The 17,230-nt window shown below is 36.1% G+C and overlaps 1 protein-coding gene across 4 annotated transcripts in view; it reads left to right on the top strand.

Annotated features, from left to right (window-relative positions):
* The window catches only part of CBLB (Cbl proto-oncogene B), a 135,619-nt gene that overhangs the window by 92,718 nt on the left and 25,671 nt on the right, over positions 1–17,230 (top strand). For 2 of the 4 annotated variants that reach the window (XM_049858189.1, XM_049858190.1), the window contains exons 10-11: positions 720–814; positions 15,071–15,214. In XM_049858189.1, the coding sequence (XP_049714146.1) occupies positions 720–814; positions 15,071–15,214 (239 nt within the window). The remainder of the gene's footprint in view (positions 1–719; positions 815–15,070; positions 15,215–17,230) is intronic. The other 2 variants (XM_049858191.1, XM_049858192.1) reach the window with 1 other exon arrangement.

The raw sequence follows: 17,230 nt of genomic DNA, 5'->3' as shown, positions 1-17,230 counted from the left end.
CTTTTTTCACAAATGACATCAACTTGGTTCTTGTGTATTGCATCCTGCGAGTGCCATGTCTGTAGTTGCTTTTTATGTTGTTGAGAAGAGGTATTTCCAGTGAATAAGTCATTGGTCTTGCAAAATTCTTTCATCCAATCTCCTGCCTAGTTTCTATAACCAAGGCCGTATTATCCAACTATTGATCCTTCTTCTTTGTTTCCACCGTTCGCCTTCCAGTCACCAGTCATTACCAGTGCATCTTGATTGTACATTTGATTAATTTCAGACTGCAGAAGGTGGTAAAATCTTAAATTTCTTCATCTTTTGCATTGCTTTGTTGTGTAAATTTGAATACTAGTCGTATTAACTGGTCTTCCTTGTTAGGCATGTGGATATTATCCTATCACTGACAGCGTTGTACTTCAGGCTAGATCTTGGAATGTTCTTTTTGGTGATGAATGTGATGCTGTCCCTCTTCAGTTTGTCATTCCTGGCATAGTAGACCATGTGATTGTCCAATTCAAGATGGCCAGTACCAGTCCATTTCAGCTCACTATGGTACTAAAAAACTACTGACTCCTAAAGAATTTATATGATTTTTCACTTGTTCAAATAAACTAAAATTACATATGCTTTTGTTTTGTTTTTACAAAATTGTAGGTTTTCCAAGAGCTCTGTTGTTTTGATATCCTCCAGAAGTTAAATTCTTCAAAACTAACCATTTAATTTACTTTCAGGTTTTTTCCAATGGCCACCTGGGAAATGAAGAATATGACGTTCCTCCCCGGCTCTCTCCTCCTCCTCCAGCTGCCGCCCTCATCCCTAGCATAAAGTGAGTTTGTTGAGTTTGGAGATTTGCTCATGAGTAAAGATACAGTAAATAGTGGTTTTGAAATTTTCAATAAAAAAGCCATAGGCAACTAAGAAATGATCAATAAATATGATGCAGTCAGATAAATGAACTAAAGTACCAGCCGTCAAGATCCTTTCCAATTCTCTGCTGGTAACCACGGCTTCTATGAGAGTTACCTGAACTCTGAGGTAATACAAAGAGCAACAAGGAGAGAAAATTAAGTTCTCCCTGCACTCCATAAGAGAGAGAGAGCAAAGCGTAAAGAGCACACCCTTCCAATTTACCCCTCTTCTTCAGGGGTATCATTTTAACCCCAGCTATCCAGTTTGACATTATAAAAGAATTGTTGGCTCCTCTGGTTTTCCTATTTCTCATATCTACTCTGCCACTAAGTCCTGATGATTGTCCTTTTTTCTTATTCAGCTATTCTTCCCCATTGCCCTGGCCTCACCTCACGACTAGACAACTGAAAGAGCCTCCTACTGATCTTCTGATACAAACTCAGAATTAGTGTCAATGGATTTGAATATTTGGAAAACATATTAGTCCAGGTGTAGGCACACTGGCCATGTAGGTACACTGGATAAGTGATGTGTTGTTCCAAGTCAAACCAACATAAAATCAGATCTCCCAATTTCCATTTCCCTACTCTTTATGTTAAAAGATTGCCTTTTAGTCTCATATATTTTGTTTACTGCAGCCTAATTAGTTTTAATTTAAATCTGTTTTCAACAGATCACTGTCCTACTCAAAAACTGACATTGTTTCTTCTTTCCTGCCGAATTAATTCTGTGCTCTTCTGCTAGCAGTTAGGTCCTACAGAATTTTACCACACTACAGTATTTTTCAGTAATTCCTAATGCTTATGCTCAAAACTTGTCTTAACTTTTTTCTGTGTTTATGAGTTTTTTATGCTGTTCTCTCCAATGCTTCACTTTTTCAGAATCTTTATCCTAAGGGTCCATGTTTCCAGGTCCATATTGAAACTTCTCTGACTTCATCAGCCTTAACGAAGGCTGATGCACACTCCTCCTCCTACAGTTTATTTTCTGTGCATTTAATTGTGTACCCTACCGATTTTTTATTTTAACATGGCTCTCCAGAAGGATTATTAGGTTTTTGAGGATAAAATCTTCTCATGTATTCTCTGTTTCTTCCACAACTCTGAACTGTATTTGATATATTGTGAATACACTAAGAATTCTTGATTTGTTGGCTGATTTATTTTTTTTCTGATAAGATCCTCGTTTCTAATGAAAGTCTTAGTGCTTCTTCACTCTTTGATGTACTCATCACTGAACTCCCACTGTGGGTTCACCACTAGTCAATATATGAATGTAAAAGAAGGATAAATCAGATCTCACACCCCTAGATGTTTATAGTTTACTTTAGAAAATAATATATATGACATCATGAGAGAACATTATGCACTAAATGGCATGATGCTAACTTGTTAGTTTTATATGAGGTTGGAGGAGAGGCTGTTACAGGCTTTATAAGTCATGGATTATTCGTAAAGAGGGTGGGAACAGATAGAATAGGCAGTGCATTAAAAAAGCCACGAGCGTGAAGAGTTCCCACTAGAGAATGGTCCAGTTAATTACTGGGAACTTTTCTTGGAACTGCCAGATTGGTAGCGGACACGGGAGATGGAAGCAGTATGCGTATTCTATGAAGACTCTAGCTTAGTGAGAACAGACGATGATATTGTAGCCCCAAATGCACTCTGTATGTATGTGTATGTAATAAAATACCTAAGCTCGACTGTCTCTGATAATTCCAAGAATATTAGAAAATGAAGTAAATGGAATCCGGCTAATTGGAGATTTCCATGTTCACCTACAGTTTACTAAATTCATGTTAGCAAATGCTGTGAGAGGTGGAGGTTGTAGGTTGCTTCATTTGTATTTAAAGTTAAATGCCTGCATCTTCAGTAAATAATGTAGGTATAAAAATTTATAATGAAATATATTTTATTGATATTTTTCTAATACTTGAGTTTGTAAGTACATCTAAAATTAATGCCAGTAAATGTAATTTCTTCCCAATGACTTGATTTTTCCCACAGAAACAATGAAATTGCTTTACTTAACTAGAAAAATATTTTAAACCTGTGTGCTTGACAGCAAATTAGTTTTCTATTTTGTATGCTTCAAGTTAAGCATAGTACAATTGCTCCAGTTTATTTATTCACTTTTTCTATCTATAAAGGTAACACTTGTACATTATAGAAAAAAAGGAAATTGTATAAACAATGAAAAAATTAAATAAACATATAAACACAGGAATATATACACCCCAGCCCCCACCCATCTGTCAGTTTGTCATACTGTGGTGGCTTGCATGATGCTGTGAGCTATGTCACCAGTATTTCAAATACTGATAGGGTCACTCATGGTAGACAGTTTTCAGCGGAGCTTCCAGACTAAGACTAGGAAGAAGGACCCAGTGGTTTACTTCAGGAAAAAAAAAAAAAAAAAGTGGTCAATGAAAACCTTATGAATAGGAGTGGAACATTGTCTGATATAGTGCCGGAAGATGAGCCCCTCAGGTTGGAAGGCAGTCAAAAGACAACTGGGGAAGAACTGCCTCCTCAATGTAGAGTCGACCTTAATGACGTGGATGGAGTAAAGCTTCTGGGACCTTCATTTGCTGATGTGGCACAACTGAAAATGGGAAGAAACAACTGCAAATATCCATTAGTAATAGAAACATGGAATATATGAAGTGTGAATCTAGGAAAATTGGACGTTGTCAAGAATGAAATGCAACACTTGAAGATTATCCTAGGCATTAGTGAGGTGAGATTTACTGGCATTGGACATTTTGAATATGGTCTACTATGCCAGGAATGACAAATCGAAGAGAAATGGTATTGCATTAATTGTCAAAAAGAACATTTCAATATTTATCCTAAAGTACAGCACTGTCAGTGATAGGGTAATATCCATATGCCTAACATGGAAAAGCAGTTAATATGAGTATTATTCAAATTTACATACCAACTAATGCCAAAGATGAAGAAATTTAAGATTTTTACCAATTTCTGCAGTCTGAAACTGATCAAACATGCAATCAGGATGCATTGATAAGGATCAGTAGTTGAAGAATATGGCCTTGGTGATGGAAACTAGGCAAGAGATTGCATGATAGAATTTTGCAAGACCTACAACTTATTCATTGGAAGTACCATTTTTCGACAACATATATAGCGACTATACTCGTGGACCTTGGCGGATGGAATACCCAGAAATCAGATCAGCTACATTTGTGAATGAGGTTATGGAGAAACTCAATATCATCAATCAGAGCAAGGACTGGCTGACTGCAGAACAGACTGTCTGTTGCTCAAATGCAAGTTCAGGTTGAAGGTGAGGAAAATTAAAAGAAGTCCATAAGAGCCAAAATTTGACCATGAGTTAATCCCACTTGAATTTAGAGGCTGTCTCAAAAACAGATTTGGCTCATTGAAAACTAGTGACAAAAGACCAGATGAGTTGTGGGATGATATCAAGGACATCACACATGAAGAAATCAAAAGGTCATTAAAAAGACAGAAAAGTAAAAAAAGGACCAAAATGGATGTCAGAAGGGACTCTGAACCTTGCTCTTGAAAGTAGAGTGGCTAAAGCACTTGGAAGAAATGTGAAGTTAAAGAGCTGAACAGAAGATTTTAAAGGGAGGCTTGCATAGAAAAGCAAAGTATTATGATGAAATGTGCAAAGACCTGGAGTTAGAAAACCAGAAGGGATGAACACACTCAGTATTCCTCATGCTGGAAGAAACTAAAGAAAAACTCAAGCCTTGAGTTGCAATGTTGAAGGAATCTCTGGGCAAAATAAGGAACAATGTGTAGGAAGCATCAAAAAAAGATGGAAGGAATACAGAGAGTCTCTGTACCAGAAGGAATTGGTTGACATTCAACCATTTCAAGAGGTAGCACGTCATCAAAAACCAATGAAATTGAAGGAAGAAGTTCAAGCTGCTCTGAAGGCATTTGCAAAAAAAAAAAAAAAGCCTTCAGTAATTGCTGGAATACCAATTGAGATGCTTCAGCAGAGGGATGCGGTGCTGGAAGCACTTACTCATCTATGCCAAGAAATTTGGAAGACAGCTACCTTTCCAGTCAACTGGAAGAGTTCCATATTTGCGCCCATTCCAAAGAAAAGAATCCAGTGGAATGAGGAATTTATTGAACAACGTCATTAACATACACAAGCAAAATTTTGCTGAAGATAATTCAAAAACGGTTGTAACACTACATTGACAGGGAACTGCCAGAAATTCAGGCTGATTTCAGACGTAGATGTAGAACAAGGGATGTTATTGTTGATGTTGGCTGGATCATGACTGAAAGCAGAGAATACCAGAAAGGTGCTCGTCTGTGTTTTATTGACTGTGCATAGGCATTCAGCTGTGTGGATTATAACGAATCATAGATAATATTGAGAAGAATGGGGATTTCAGAACACTAAACTGCGCTCCTGAGAAACCTGTACGGAGACTGAGAGAGTCATTAAAACAGAACGGGGGTACTGCGTGGATTAAAGTCAGGACAGTGTGCATCAGGGTTCTATCCTTTCACCATACTCAGTCTGTATGCTGAGCAAATAATCTGAGAAACTGGACTTTACGAAGAAGAACTACGCATCAGGATTGAAGGAAGACTCATTAACAAGCTGCGATAGGCAGAGGACACAACCTTCCTTGCTGAAAGTGAAGAGGACTTGAAGCATTTACTGGTAAAGATCAAAGACTACAACCTTCAGTATGGATTACACCTCAACATAAAAAAAATGAAAATCTTCACAACTAGACCAGTAAGGTAACATCATGATAAACCGAGAAAAGATTGAAGTTGTCAAAGTTTTCATTTTACCTGGGTCCACAATCAGTGCGCGTGAAAGCAGCAGTCAGGAAACCAAATGACACAGTGCATTGGGCAAACCTGCTGCAAAAGATCTCTTTAATTATTAAGAAGCAAAGATGTCACTTTGAGGACTAAGGTATACCTGACCAAGCTGTGGTATTTTCATCTGCCTCATATGCATGGGAAGGCTTGACGATGAATAAGGAAGACTCAAGAAGAATGGATGCCTTTGAATTATGGTATTGGCAAACAAATCTTTCTTGGAAGAAGTACAGCCAAAATGTTTCTTAGAAAGGAGAGTGACGAGACTTCATCTCACATACTTTGGACATTCTATTTGGAGGGACCAATCTCTGGAGAAGGACATAATGCTTATTAAAATAGTCAGTGAAAAAGAGAAAGACCCTCCATCAGATGGGTTGACATGGTGCCTATGGCACCAGACTCAGGCATCTTGTAGGAGTGGTGCAGGACTAGGCAGTGTTTCCTTCTGTTGTATGTATGGTCACTAGGGGTCAAAACCAGATCAGCGGCACCTAACAACGTACGTCCCAGATCTCAAAACTCAGAGTTATTAACATTTTTTTTCCTTTAGACATTTTTCATGGTTTAGATTTTATCGTAGCAATAATTCTTTGTTCTTTGATACTTACTGTATGAATGCTTTTTTTAAAGCATTTACACACTGTATTTATCCCGGAAAAAAAAACCAAACCCTTTGCTGTCGAGTCGATTCCAACTCACAGAGGCCCTATAGGACAGAGTAGAACCACCCCATAGAGTTACAAGGAGCGCCTGGTGGATTTGAACTGCTGACCTTTTGGTTAGCAGCCATAGCACTTAACCACTATGCCACCAGGGTTTCCATTTATCCTGGAAAAAAAAAAATTTTTTTTTTTTTTTTATCCTGAAAGCAATGTGGAATTCTGATGTGAACATCAGAATAAAATCAGAGTTGGTTCCAGCTCTGACTTAAACATGATTAACTGTCTTACATTGAACATCGTAACTTCACTGGGCATCACTGTATTTGATAAAAGAGGGGAGAGTTTAACTTAGTCTTTAAAGCCCTTTTGATGATTTATGGTCTATACAATGTTTTTCAAGAAATACTCATGGTGTTAATTATATACAAAATACTTGGCAAATAGAATGTTTTTTTATAGTTGGTAGGACACGTTGAGTTACTGAAGCCAGTATGAGTCAGATCACTATCCTAGTTTTTTTTGGTCATCCTTGGCCTCGTTAATGTGTATAGTCAGCTAGATGAGAGTAGACCCTTGGCCCTGGAGGGACACAGAGCAGAGGCCTTAGCAGAATGTCATATTCGTCCTCATCACTGACTGAAATGGGGATGTGGAAGCTCCGGTAGCCCATTTCTACGTAAGACTCTGAGTGCACGTTTCAAAATCAGGCCAGAACAAAATTGCAGATTAGTACCTATCATGGACTTCTGGAATTCTTACAAGTAATTGAAAACCAAATGTCAAGATTAAAGAATGTGAAAGTCAACATTTACTTACAGCTGCACTATGTTGTCATACGTATCTACTGAAGTGTAATTGATATATTGTCCTTGGGTGGTCTAAACAGTTAATGTGCTCAGCCGTTAACTGAAAGTCTGTAGGTTCAGGTCCACCCGGAGGGCCCTCAGAAGAAAGGCTTAGCAGTGTACTTCTCAAAACGCAGCCACTGAAACCCTACGAAGAACAGTTTTACTCTGACACGTGAGGTTGCCGTGAGGCATAACTGACTTGGTGGCAGCTTGTATAATTGTTCCATGATTTTTTATTGTTGCTCTGATTCTCACTTGATGTAGAAGGTTCCTTGGCAATAGTGTTTACTTCCTTGTAAAACTGTATCTTTGCAGTTGTTTTTGTTGCATGATTTATCTTGAGACATAGAAGAATGCTAGAATTTTTTTCTGAAAAATATACTTTTGTAAAAGTAAGATGAAACCGTAATTTGTATAGGTATTTTTCTTGGTTTCCATTTAAATGTCATTGACATTTAGCTGTAAATATAAAATTTTAAATAAAAACTTGAAGCACAAATAACTATTTTTTAGGATAAGAATAAAAAAAAAATTCCTTTGTGGGTTATTTTTACTTTGTGATGTAAACTATTTGCTAAATTCTATTTCTCTTAAAATAATTTTATTTTTCAAAATTAAACTAAATGAAATTCTAAATAATTAAAAATATTTATTTTGTGTGACTTAAGATGTTGGCAAATAAGCAGAGGCACTATGGTAATAAAAATGGAGTAATTACTTCCAGACCAGATAATACTCAGTAATGCTGAGGAATGCCATTTGTTTAAGAAGATTTTTCTTATGTCTTCTCTTCTAAAAATGGACCTGTTGTACTTTTGACTTAACTGATTTTAGGTTTTCAAATATCCATGAACAAATATTACTCAGTTCCTATTTTCATAAAAACAGTTTTTGGTGGTAGTGGTGGTGCTGATGGTCATTTTTCTAAACAGATGTGATGCTGTTATTTTAGGTTCAATCAACAGAGAATTCAAAATTCTAACCTGTTTTCATTCAGTTGAATGTATTGACTGGAGGTTCAACAAGAACAAGATAAAATCCCTCTCACTGGATTTGAGCCTCTAATTAGGGAGAATAGAAAGTAAAGAAATAATTGTATCATGTATTGTCAGGTAGTGGTAAGTTCTAGGAGGAAAAGTAAAGCAGGGAATGGGGTAAATAGAGATGGGAAGTTTATACTTTAGATGAGGTCATCAGAAAAAAATCTCTGTACAAAAGTAATATTTGAACAGAAACCTAAAAGAACTAAGAATGTAAGCCATGAGGATATCTGGGTAAAGAGCATGAAAGCTAGATAGAAGACAGGTGAAAGCAGTGGGGTGAGTAACTTTGACATGTTTGAAGAACAGCAAGGACAGTGTGACTAAAGCAGAATAGGTGGGTGGGGGCCAAGTCATACATTGCCTTTCGGCTATGGTAAGACTAGTGTTTTTATATTTAGAAAGGCATTGGGAGGTTTCCGTAAGTCCTATGTCTTGGTACTGTTTTATGTTTTTAAACAGTTATGCTGGCTTCTGTGTGGAGAATTGGGTATGCAACAGGAAGAGTAGAAGCAGGGAGACTGGTGAGGAGTTTGGTTGTCTGATACAGTAGACCAACAAGAGATGATTAAGACTTTGCCGAGAGTGATGACGATACAGTCCGTGGTCAGATAAGAGTTATATTTTGAAGATTGAGCCAACAGAACCTACTAATGAATTGGGTATCTTTGAGGGATAGTAGTTGGTGATGGCCTTTACATAAGTTTTTGACTAAAAAAACTGAGTGAATAATGGTGCCACTTACCAGATTGAGGGAGATCAGAGAAGGAAAGAGTTTGGGAACAGGGTGGTGGTGGAAAAATTAAGATTTATGGGTCTGTATTTTTTAATAATTTTTTTTTATTATACAAGTAGAGATGTTGAGAGGACATTTAGATACACTATCTGACATTTAAACTTTATGTTATGTTCAGGTAGATATTTCGGTGTGTATTATCTAAAGCTGGTAAACCGATTTCTGCGTGCCCGGTGTCCAAATCTAATAGGCTAGTTACCCTCTTAGATGTATGACTTACGTATTAAAGTAGCGCTTTGCTTTGAAGAAGGGCTGTATTTTACCCCTGAAATACTGATATTGTAGAAAATATTTTTAGAACATTTCTTTGTAGTAAAAATATCACTGAATGTTATTATTATTATTATAGCCTCTTTTATATACCAAACTTCTGGGGAAAATAACCTAGAAATATGGATTTCTGCCTGCAGACTCAACTGCAGCCACCTTTCAGCAAGTGTTGTTTAAGAGGGCCACACCTCCAAATAGCGTCACAAACTCACAACAGTGTGTGTATGTGGGGGTGGGGGAGAGCTTTCTTTAAATACTTGGTGGTTAAAAGGGTCTATGGATAGGATGAATGTAAAACTAAGAGAATTTTACTAAAACAATAGAAAAATATTGAGGGGAAGGTTTTTGTTTTGCTTGGCTTTTTAACTAGACAGTGTGTGGTAGAGACAGAGGAGGAAAAAGTACTAAGCCAAAGAAGTTAGTAAAACAAATATCACATTGTAATTTAAGAAAATTTCAGGAGAATGAGCTTGGAAAGGAAAAATTTTCTCTTGTACCTGCTGCATGACAGAGACTCCGTTACTTACGCTTGATACCAACAGAGCAGAAAACAGTATTTCGTTATTGTTCACCTGGAGATTTGTGTAGACAATATATGCTTCAGTTTTTCATTGATCCTGGTTATGTTCAGTGAGAAAAATTGGTGTCATTGGTTTAAATATGAGAAAATATGGTAGAAAACATTTTTAAAACGGGAAGACAGAGCTATAATTGAGCACTTATTTTATTCACCTTAGGGAGTGAATAATGTTCTGCCATTCATTTGGAGCCAGCTTTCACCCTAATACCTTAAATCGTTTTAAGACTCTTGCCAAGACGATGCACCTTTTTTTTTTCTTTGCTAGATGGAAAGGTGCACTATGATGAGAGATGACAGTCCCCTATAAGTAGCCGCTGCCGTGGCACAGGGCGATGGTGTGATCTTTGTAGCCTTTTTCTCTCAGTGATGTATCATGCAGAAACGGTTGCACATTTGGCTTTGACTTACAGATATAACTCATTACTTGAAACTCAGAATTAATTTATAAACAATGAGATTATAAAGAAAGTAATAAGTTTGTGTTCAAGTCTCTTGCAATCTACCTTGAATATTCTAACAAAGATTTTATGCCGCTTTGTTCTGAATCCCTAGAAGCTACTCGTTGACATGTTGATGGAAAGAACTGAGGACTGCAAGTATATCTTTTTTAAACTAGTCTAAACAGAAACAGCGATAGTGGGTATAGAGTACAAAATAAATATCATGGATATTATTTTCTCCCTTTTAATTCAATATTATAGTTTCCAAATGTGGGAAAATGATCTTTGGAGGGTGGCCATAATCTGGATGGGAAGAAATGCCACTAATTGTTTAATTTTCTCTGACTAAAGCTCTCATTTGAGCTGGTAGGAAACATTAATCCCAGTAGCCTCACAAATGTGATACTTTTAATCTACCACAAAACTGATTTATGATCAAAAATAAATTATTAGGTAGCTGTAACACATACCTGTTAGTCATTGGACTGTATATATACACATTCAGAATTGCATCCTTACGTTGTTTCTGTATTTACGGCAGGTGAATAATCTAGCATATTTCCTCTGTCTCTCCGTGAACATGTTGATCCCCTCACATTAATAGGAAATACCGAGATTTTGAGATTTAATGTTCATATTAAGGGAAGACATCTTTGCATATTCCATCACATTGAAGCATTTTTTCTGTTTCTGTGAACAGTTCTCTGGATTCAATTATAATTAGATAAGTGGTTTTAAGGCTACTAAAAATGTTGAAGCATATTTGTGAAGGGTGGCTATCTGCAATATCTTCATGAGTTAAAATAAATGTTTAATATAAAAGATGGAGCTATCTTTTTGTTACTTCTAAACCAGGCCCCTAACAGGCTAAGTTAAAAATTTGACTTAGAATCATCATCTCCATTTTAAAAACAAATCAGAGAAAATGCTGCTGCAGCATAATAATAATAACGCACTGTCGTGCTTTCCTGATGTCGTGAAAAGACTTCGCAGTTAGCGTTAACGTTATAAAACTCCATCAGAAAGCTCTGTTTTGTTTCACCACTTCTGTGGAAACACGATTTGTCTGATTTAGGCATTTTCTTTATTAGGATTGGGATAGTGTAACAGCAAATATGGAGTAATGTATATGGCATGTTCTCAAGATTCTATTTTAATAAAATAAATTTTATAATCTCATTTTCAGTTATTAAATGAAGAGAGATTCTTACATGTAAAAAACAAGCAAAATGATACGTTACATTTAAAGTGCTATTCTGGATCATGAATGGGTCCTAAAAATTATTTGGTTTATTTTCCTTAATAGATTGGACCTGTATTTCTAATAACCACTCATTATTTTTGTCTAAAAGCTTGTAAGTACTCGCCTGCACACATAACAATTCTAGGACCTTGTTGACTGAGGGTCTGCCCTTTGAGTATTTTGCGATTTAAGACACAAAGTGGAGAGAAACATAGATAAATCTACAGAAAGCACAAAATCAGTGAATGAACATGTACTAAATGCAAATAATAGAAAAAGTTATAATTCAAAATATGCTGAATTTGTGGGGCGCTATCACAGGATTTTCATATATCAGTATGTGCATCAACACCTGGGAAAGGTGACTTGGGTGAAGTAGAAGTGTCAGAAATTGCTCAAATGAAGGAAAGAAAAACACTTGGCAAAAATGATGCCTGAGGTGTATGTTATATAGGTTAAAGTCAGTGGGATATGCAGAAGGTTGCCCCTCTGATTTTATGCCTCTCAGATGAGGAACGTAGAATACTTCAAGGAGTGCACTTGGGAGCCTTCAGTTTTAAAATGTAACAACCACTAATTAAGAACAGCCTTAGGGAATATCTCCCTTTGTTGGTCTGAAAATTCACCTGTTCCTTGGATAACTGCAGGTGTGCGTGTGTCGAAATGAATGTATTTTGCGTGCAGGCCCAAATTACTAATGTATAGTGAATTTAGCAAGATGTGCAGGGTGTGGGACGGCGGCTGGGCGTCTTCGAGAGCCCGTGTCTTTGTGGCTTACCTGTGTATCGACTCCGGAGTGACAGCGCGGAGCAGAGCACTCTGTGGGTGCATAGTGATCACAGAGAGTAAGGATGTGGAGGGTAGTGTGGTTTACTTGGCCGCTTCAGCCTGGAACCAGCCAAATCCTAGCGGCTCTACTCTGTTCCTCTGGCATCCTTGAAAATTCCCCTTAAGTGTTCTGAGGAATAAGTTATATACTTTCTTCACACACAAAAATAAATATATTCATGAGTAAATAAAGACTAAGTCTTAAATTATTTTACCACTTTAGTTGCAAGTAAAATTGCACCTTCTTTTTGAATGAATTTGTGGGGAGAAAATCTCACATGTAATTACCAACAATGTAGCTAAAACTACTTTATGTATCTTATTTGTACGTCCCTTTTTATGTACTTTTATGGCACAAAGTGCTTTTATTTTTCTTTTAGAACTGAATGAGATTAATTTTGAATAAAAATATATTGAATAAAATGCACTGAAATGGTATGCTTATAAATTGATATAAAAATTTGCATCCAAAAAATATAGTAATAAAATAAATTCTGACTCCTAAGGACTTTATTAACATGGGGATGAGTGGGACATCCAAGCATTTTTTTCTCATATCATTATATGTGAGACATGAAGACTTTTTTTTACTTTTAGATATAATTCAATAAAATTCATTTATGTTAATAATCTAAAATTAGTTAGCTTTCAGCAATAAACCCTTATTTTTCCCTAAAATATTAGCTGAGCTTTGCTTCTCATTTCCTTCAGAAGTACTCTGTCTATTGATTTTTGGCAAAGTGAAAGCGTAGGGGGAAACTAGCGAGCTGAAATCCTGTCACTGAAGGTAAATACGGAATCGGCCACAACAGGTGTGACTTCAGAAATTGCCCATCCATGACTCATAGTGAAGTGGTTCTTTGGAAACTTTAAATCTTTGGAAGTAACAACAGGCAGGTATCAGAACATTCCTGACATTGATGTGGCCGTTGAATATTTGGTCAGAGAGTTTGCTTTGTTCTTTTTCTTTTGTACAGCATATGCCTGAATTGCATAAAGGAGAAGTTTCATTAGGAGTGACAGTGTTGTAGGGCATAGAAAGGGTGTACGTATTTCTCTTTTCTTTTTTAGTAGACCACGTCTGCTCCTTGCTTAGCTACGTTAGGGTCCATTTTGCAGCCCATCTGTTTCCCTGCCGTCACTTGGACTGCAAATCTTCAGGGTTGACCCACAGTCCAGGAAACCCTCCACGTCTAGCTGCGTTCTCCCAGCAGTGACACGGGGCCTCTGGTCGTTGTGTCACTCTGCTTTCTTCTCAGCATAAACTTTCATTTGAATTCCAGGGTCACTCAAACAAGAGTTCAAAGATCGGTATTGGAAAAATTCTTCAAAGAAGAATAAGAATATACTTTTGAAAGTCTTAGGAGAGATTTTTCTTTGATCTCTGAACTTCCTTGAGGCTCAGATACGTGGTTGAAACTTGAAAATCTTCAGGTTTTTCAAAATATCATTTTGTAATAGGATCAAAGAAAAACCCTGAAAATTTTTTTCATTTTAACTAATAAGAAGAAATCAAAACTAAAAAAGATTTTTCAGTCTTGTTGACTTCATATACCAAAGGCCTCTTGCTCCCTCTGCAGAAGGTGCTTCAAAATTGCAGCCCTTAGGTTTGGGTTTTTTTCATTTGTTTTGTTTTGTTTGTTTGTTAAATGAAACAGGTTCCTCAGAGGTTCATGATGATTAACAAAAAGCTTTAGGTCTACATGTAACTCAGTGTCTTGCAAACTGTTGATTGGTCCAGAGTTGGTGAGGGAGGGTTTGTGTATTTCTTTTTTAACATTTTTCATTGGCGTTAGTAAGGGTTAGATTATTCCTGTTGCAACCACTATGAAAAAGTGTTTTGTTTTTTTTTTCTTTTTGTTTTTTAGGCTTTATCGATGACTAAATTGCCTGAAAAAAAAATTTTTTTTGCTATTAGGTGATTGTTTTACTCATTTTATTCTTTATTTTTAAGCCAGTTATAAAAACAATATATACTGTCTTTAAAGATACTTAACAGTAAATTATCCTGTTATCTGCTTCTAGTTGTTATAGTCATTTTCATTTCTTTGTTCTTGGCAGGGCAAACTAGAAACACCTAGTAGTTGTAATTATAACTTGAGGGGAAAGAATTAAAACCGACTGAATTAAATTGGATATTTTTTCAACTATAGGTAACATCCACAAGAGATTAAACGTTTGACCCTTCTATGAAGACTTCATTATTATATCAAATTACCACACATACATTTTTGTCATCTTAACTTACCATTTAAATTAAATTGGAACAAAATGCTAATATTTTAATAGCTTTGCTTTAACTAATTTTATGCATTTTCCTTTGTAACTCCGAGACCTTTTTGTTTTATTTGACAGGTTACCAGTTTTCCTTATTGCACCATTTAAAATTATAAGTGTGAAATTTATGTTATGGAAAGAGTCTTAACAAAAGATTGAGAATTCCATTCCTGCGTACTTAGTATGTGAACAGCTACTGTGACGTCTCCCTAGAATTGAAAAATGAACATAAATGACAAAGTAGCTTCTTTTATTTGAATGTGTCTCATCAGACGTGCCTGTTCTAAATTATTATGCTTAAATGAGACTGGATGTTTTTTTTTTTTTTTCCGATAGGTGTACTGGTCCTTTAGCGAATTCTATTTCAGAGAAAACAAGAGACCTAGTAGACGAAGATGATGAATACAAGGTTCCTTCATCCCATCCCATTTCCCTGAACTCACAGCCGTCTCATTGTCATAATGTAAAACCTCCTGTTAGGTAAGAATTTGGACAGCTTTTTATCACCCTACATTTGCATAGCATCACCATTTGGCTGTGTTGTGTTTTAAGTGGTGAATCACATCTATTTAACTTTTTTTTTAATTCCCATTGAAGGCTTTATCATCTTTTTTTTTTATACTATAGCCTGTGTGTTCCTATTTTCTGCCTTACTTTCAGAGAAAACTAAAGAATGTAGACTTCCCATGAATCAGAAAGTCATCTGACTAAATTTGTTAACTAGGAAGTATAGTGGAATGTTCTGTTGTCCAAAAACGGTAATTATGCACTAATAAAATTTTTATATAGTGGTGTTAATTCATGCATTTCCAGTAAGCTGTTTTAATGCTTTTTATCTATTCTAAGCACGTATCTCATGAAGAAAAATTATTGCTTAGAAACTCTAAGGTATTATGTGAATGTTCCTTGGAATTTTTTTTCATGATGTAAAGCCTAGATAACTTATATTCGTGTCCTGTCTTGATATACTACCTACTTCTATTCAGGCCTTAGAGAAGTAGAGAAAAAAAAAAGAATCCAAAGTTGTTTCCCTTAACTACTTTTTAAATCAGGTACTGTTTAACTTTTCATTCAGTCATTTGGAATAGTCTTTTTTTTTTTTTTTTTTCTATATGTTGTTTGTTTATACTCAGTATAGTGGCGGCACCCGTGCTCTTTGAAGTGACAGCCACATTTAGGTATATAAGAGATATTAAAATATGCATTGAGACATTAGCTTGTCTTTAAGGAAAAGGATGATTATGTAACTGAGTACATTGTAATCTCATTTTTTTTATCTGACTGATACATGTGAGGTATTCAATAAGTTACATCCCAGCTTCAGTATTTACCTTTTTGAGCTTCAGGTTTTTTTTTTATTTTTCCTTTTTTCCCTGTAACATCCCTGGAGCTGTGCTTGGCACTTAAAATAGGCCACAAGCACTGCTAGAGTTGCAGCCTTTCTGCCTTCCCATGTCTCTGGACTGCGGGATAGGAGAGCCCTTGAACCCTTCGATCAACACCGTCGTCTTTACTTAGTGTGCCATTCCTTTCAGTGGGCAGGCCAGTCAGCTGACAGCATTTTATAAAAGTGAAGTGTTCCCTTCATTTCACAAGAAAAAACTAAAAATCTTTTAAATTTTAATGTCTTTCTTCAAGTATCTCATTGAGATAGAAAATGTAATACTTGGAAAAGGTAAGTAAACGTGTGTTTTAACCAGATCTATTAATATTTTCAAGTCCAGGGCTTTGTATCCCAAAACAAGAAACAAAGCACTTCTTGCTACCCGCTGGTGTCTAAGACTTTTGTTGACAAAATAATGCCATTGAAGAGACAAAGAAATAACTGGGAGCCATTTTGTTATGTCAGAAGAACCAAGTGTCTACTAACTGTTAGAGAAAAAACGTATTCCTTCATATCAAATATAGGTTGTTAAAATTTTCAGTTCCTTTGGCCCTTACAAATATATAGTAGTTTTTAAAAACTGAAATAAGGTGACCTTTTTTGGTCTCCTTGGGATTCTCATTTTTTCGTTGTTCAAGAATCAAAGGGTGTAATTTTAATAATTTAAATGTTAATTGCCACATCATAGTAGATGAGATTTTTGGTGGCAGGCCTCCCAAATCCTGAAAATAAATTTGAATTTATGACTACCCATTACCATCTTTCTACTGTTGGAGAGAAGTAATAAATGTTGATAATTCCTAAACCTAATTGGAATGAATCCTTTATGTAATTTGTTCTTGAAAGCTGATGGATGGGATATTGTCTTATGTCCTCTCCAAAGCACTCTTTCAGCTTAACGTGCCCCCCCCACGCCTTTTTCCTTTGGGATGTCACGAAAAATAAATTGTCAATATGTGGGGAAATTGAAATAGTAGATGAATAATTCAATTCAGTTTCAGTAAAAATCCATCAGTATTATGAAAATTCAGCACTTGATAACTATTTTTAAATGAACCATCCTCTGGCCGCTTAAAGAGAAGTGGCCACCAGGGAGAATGGAAATGAATTTC

This window comes from Elephas maximus, chromosome 18 (assembly GCF_024166365.1).
Source record: "Elephas maximus indicus isolate mEleMax1 chromosome 18, mEleMax1 primary haplotype, whole genome shotgun sequence".
Taxonomy (NCBI): Eukaryota; Metazoa; Chordata; class Mammalia; order Proboscidea; family Elephantidae; genus Elephas; species Elephas maximus.
The sequence above is the reverse complement of the archived record's forward strand: the minus strand, read 5'-3'. Positions and strand labels throughout refer to the sequence as shown.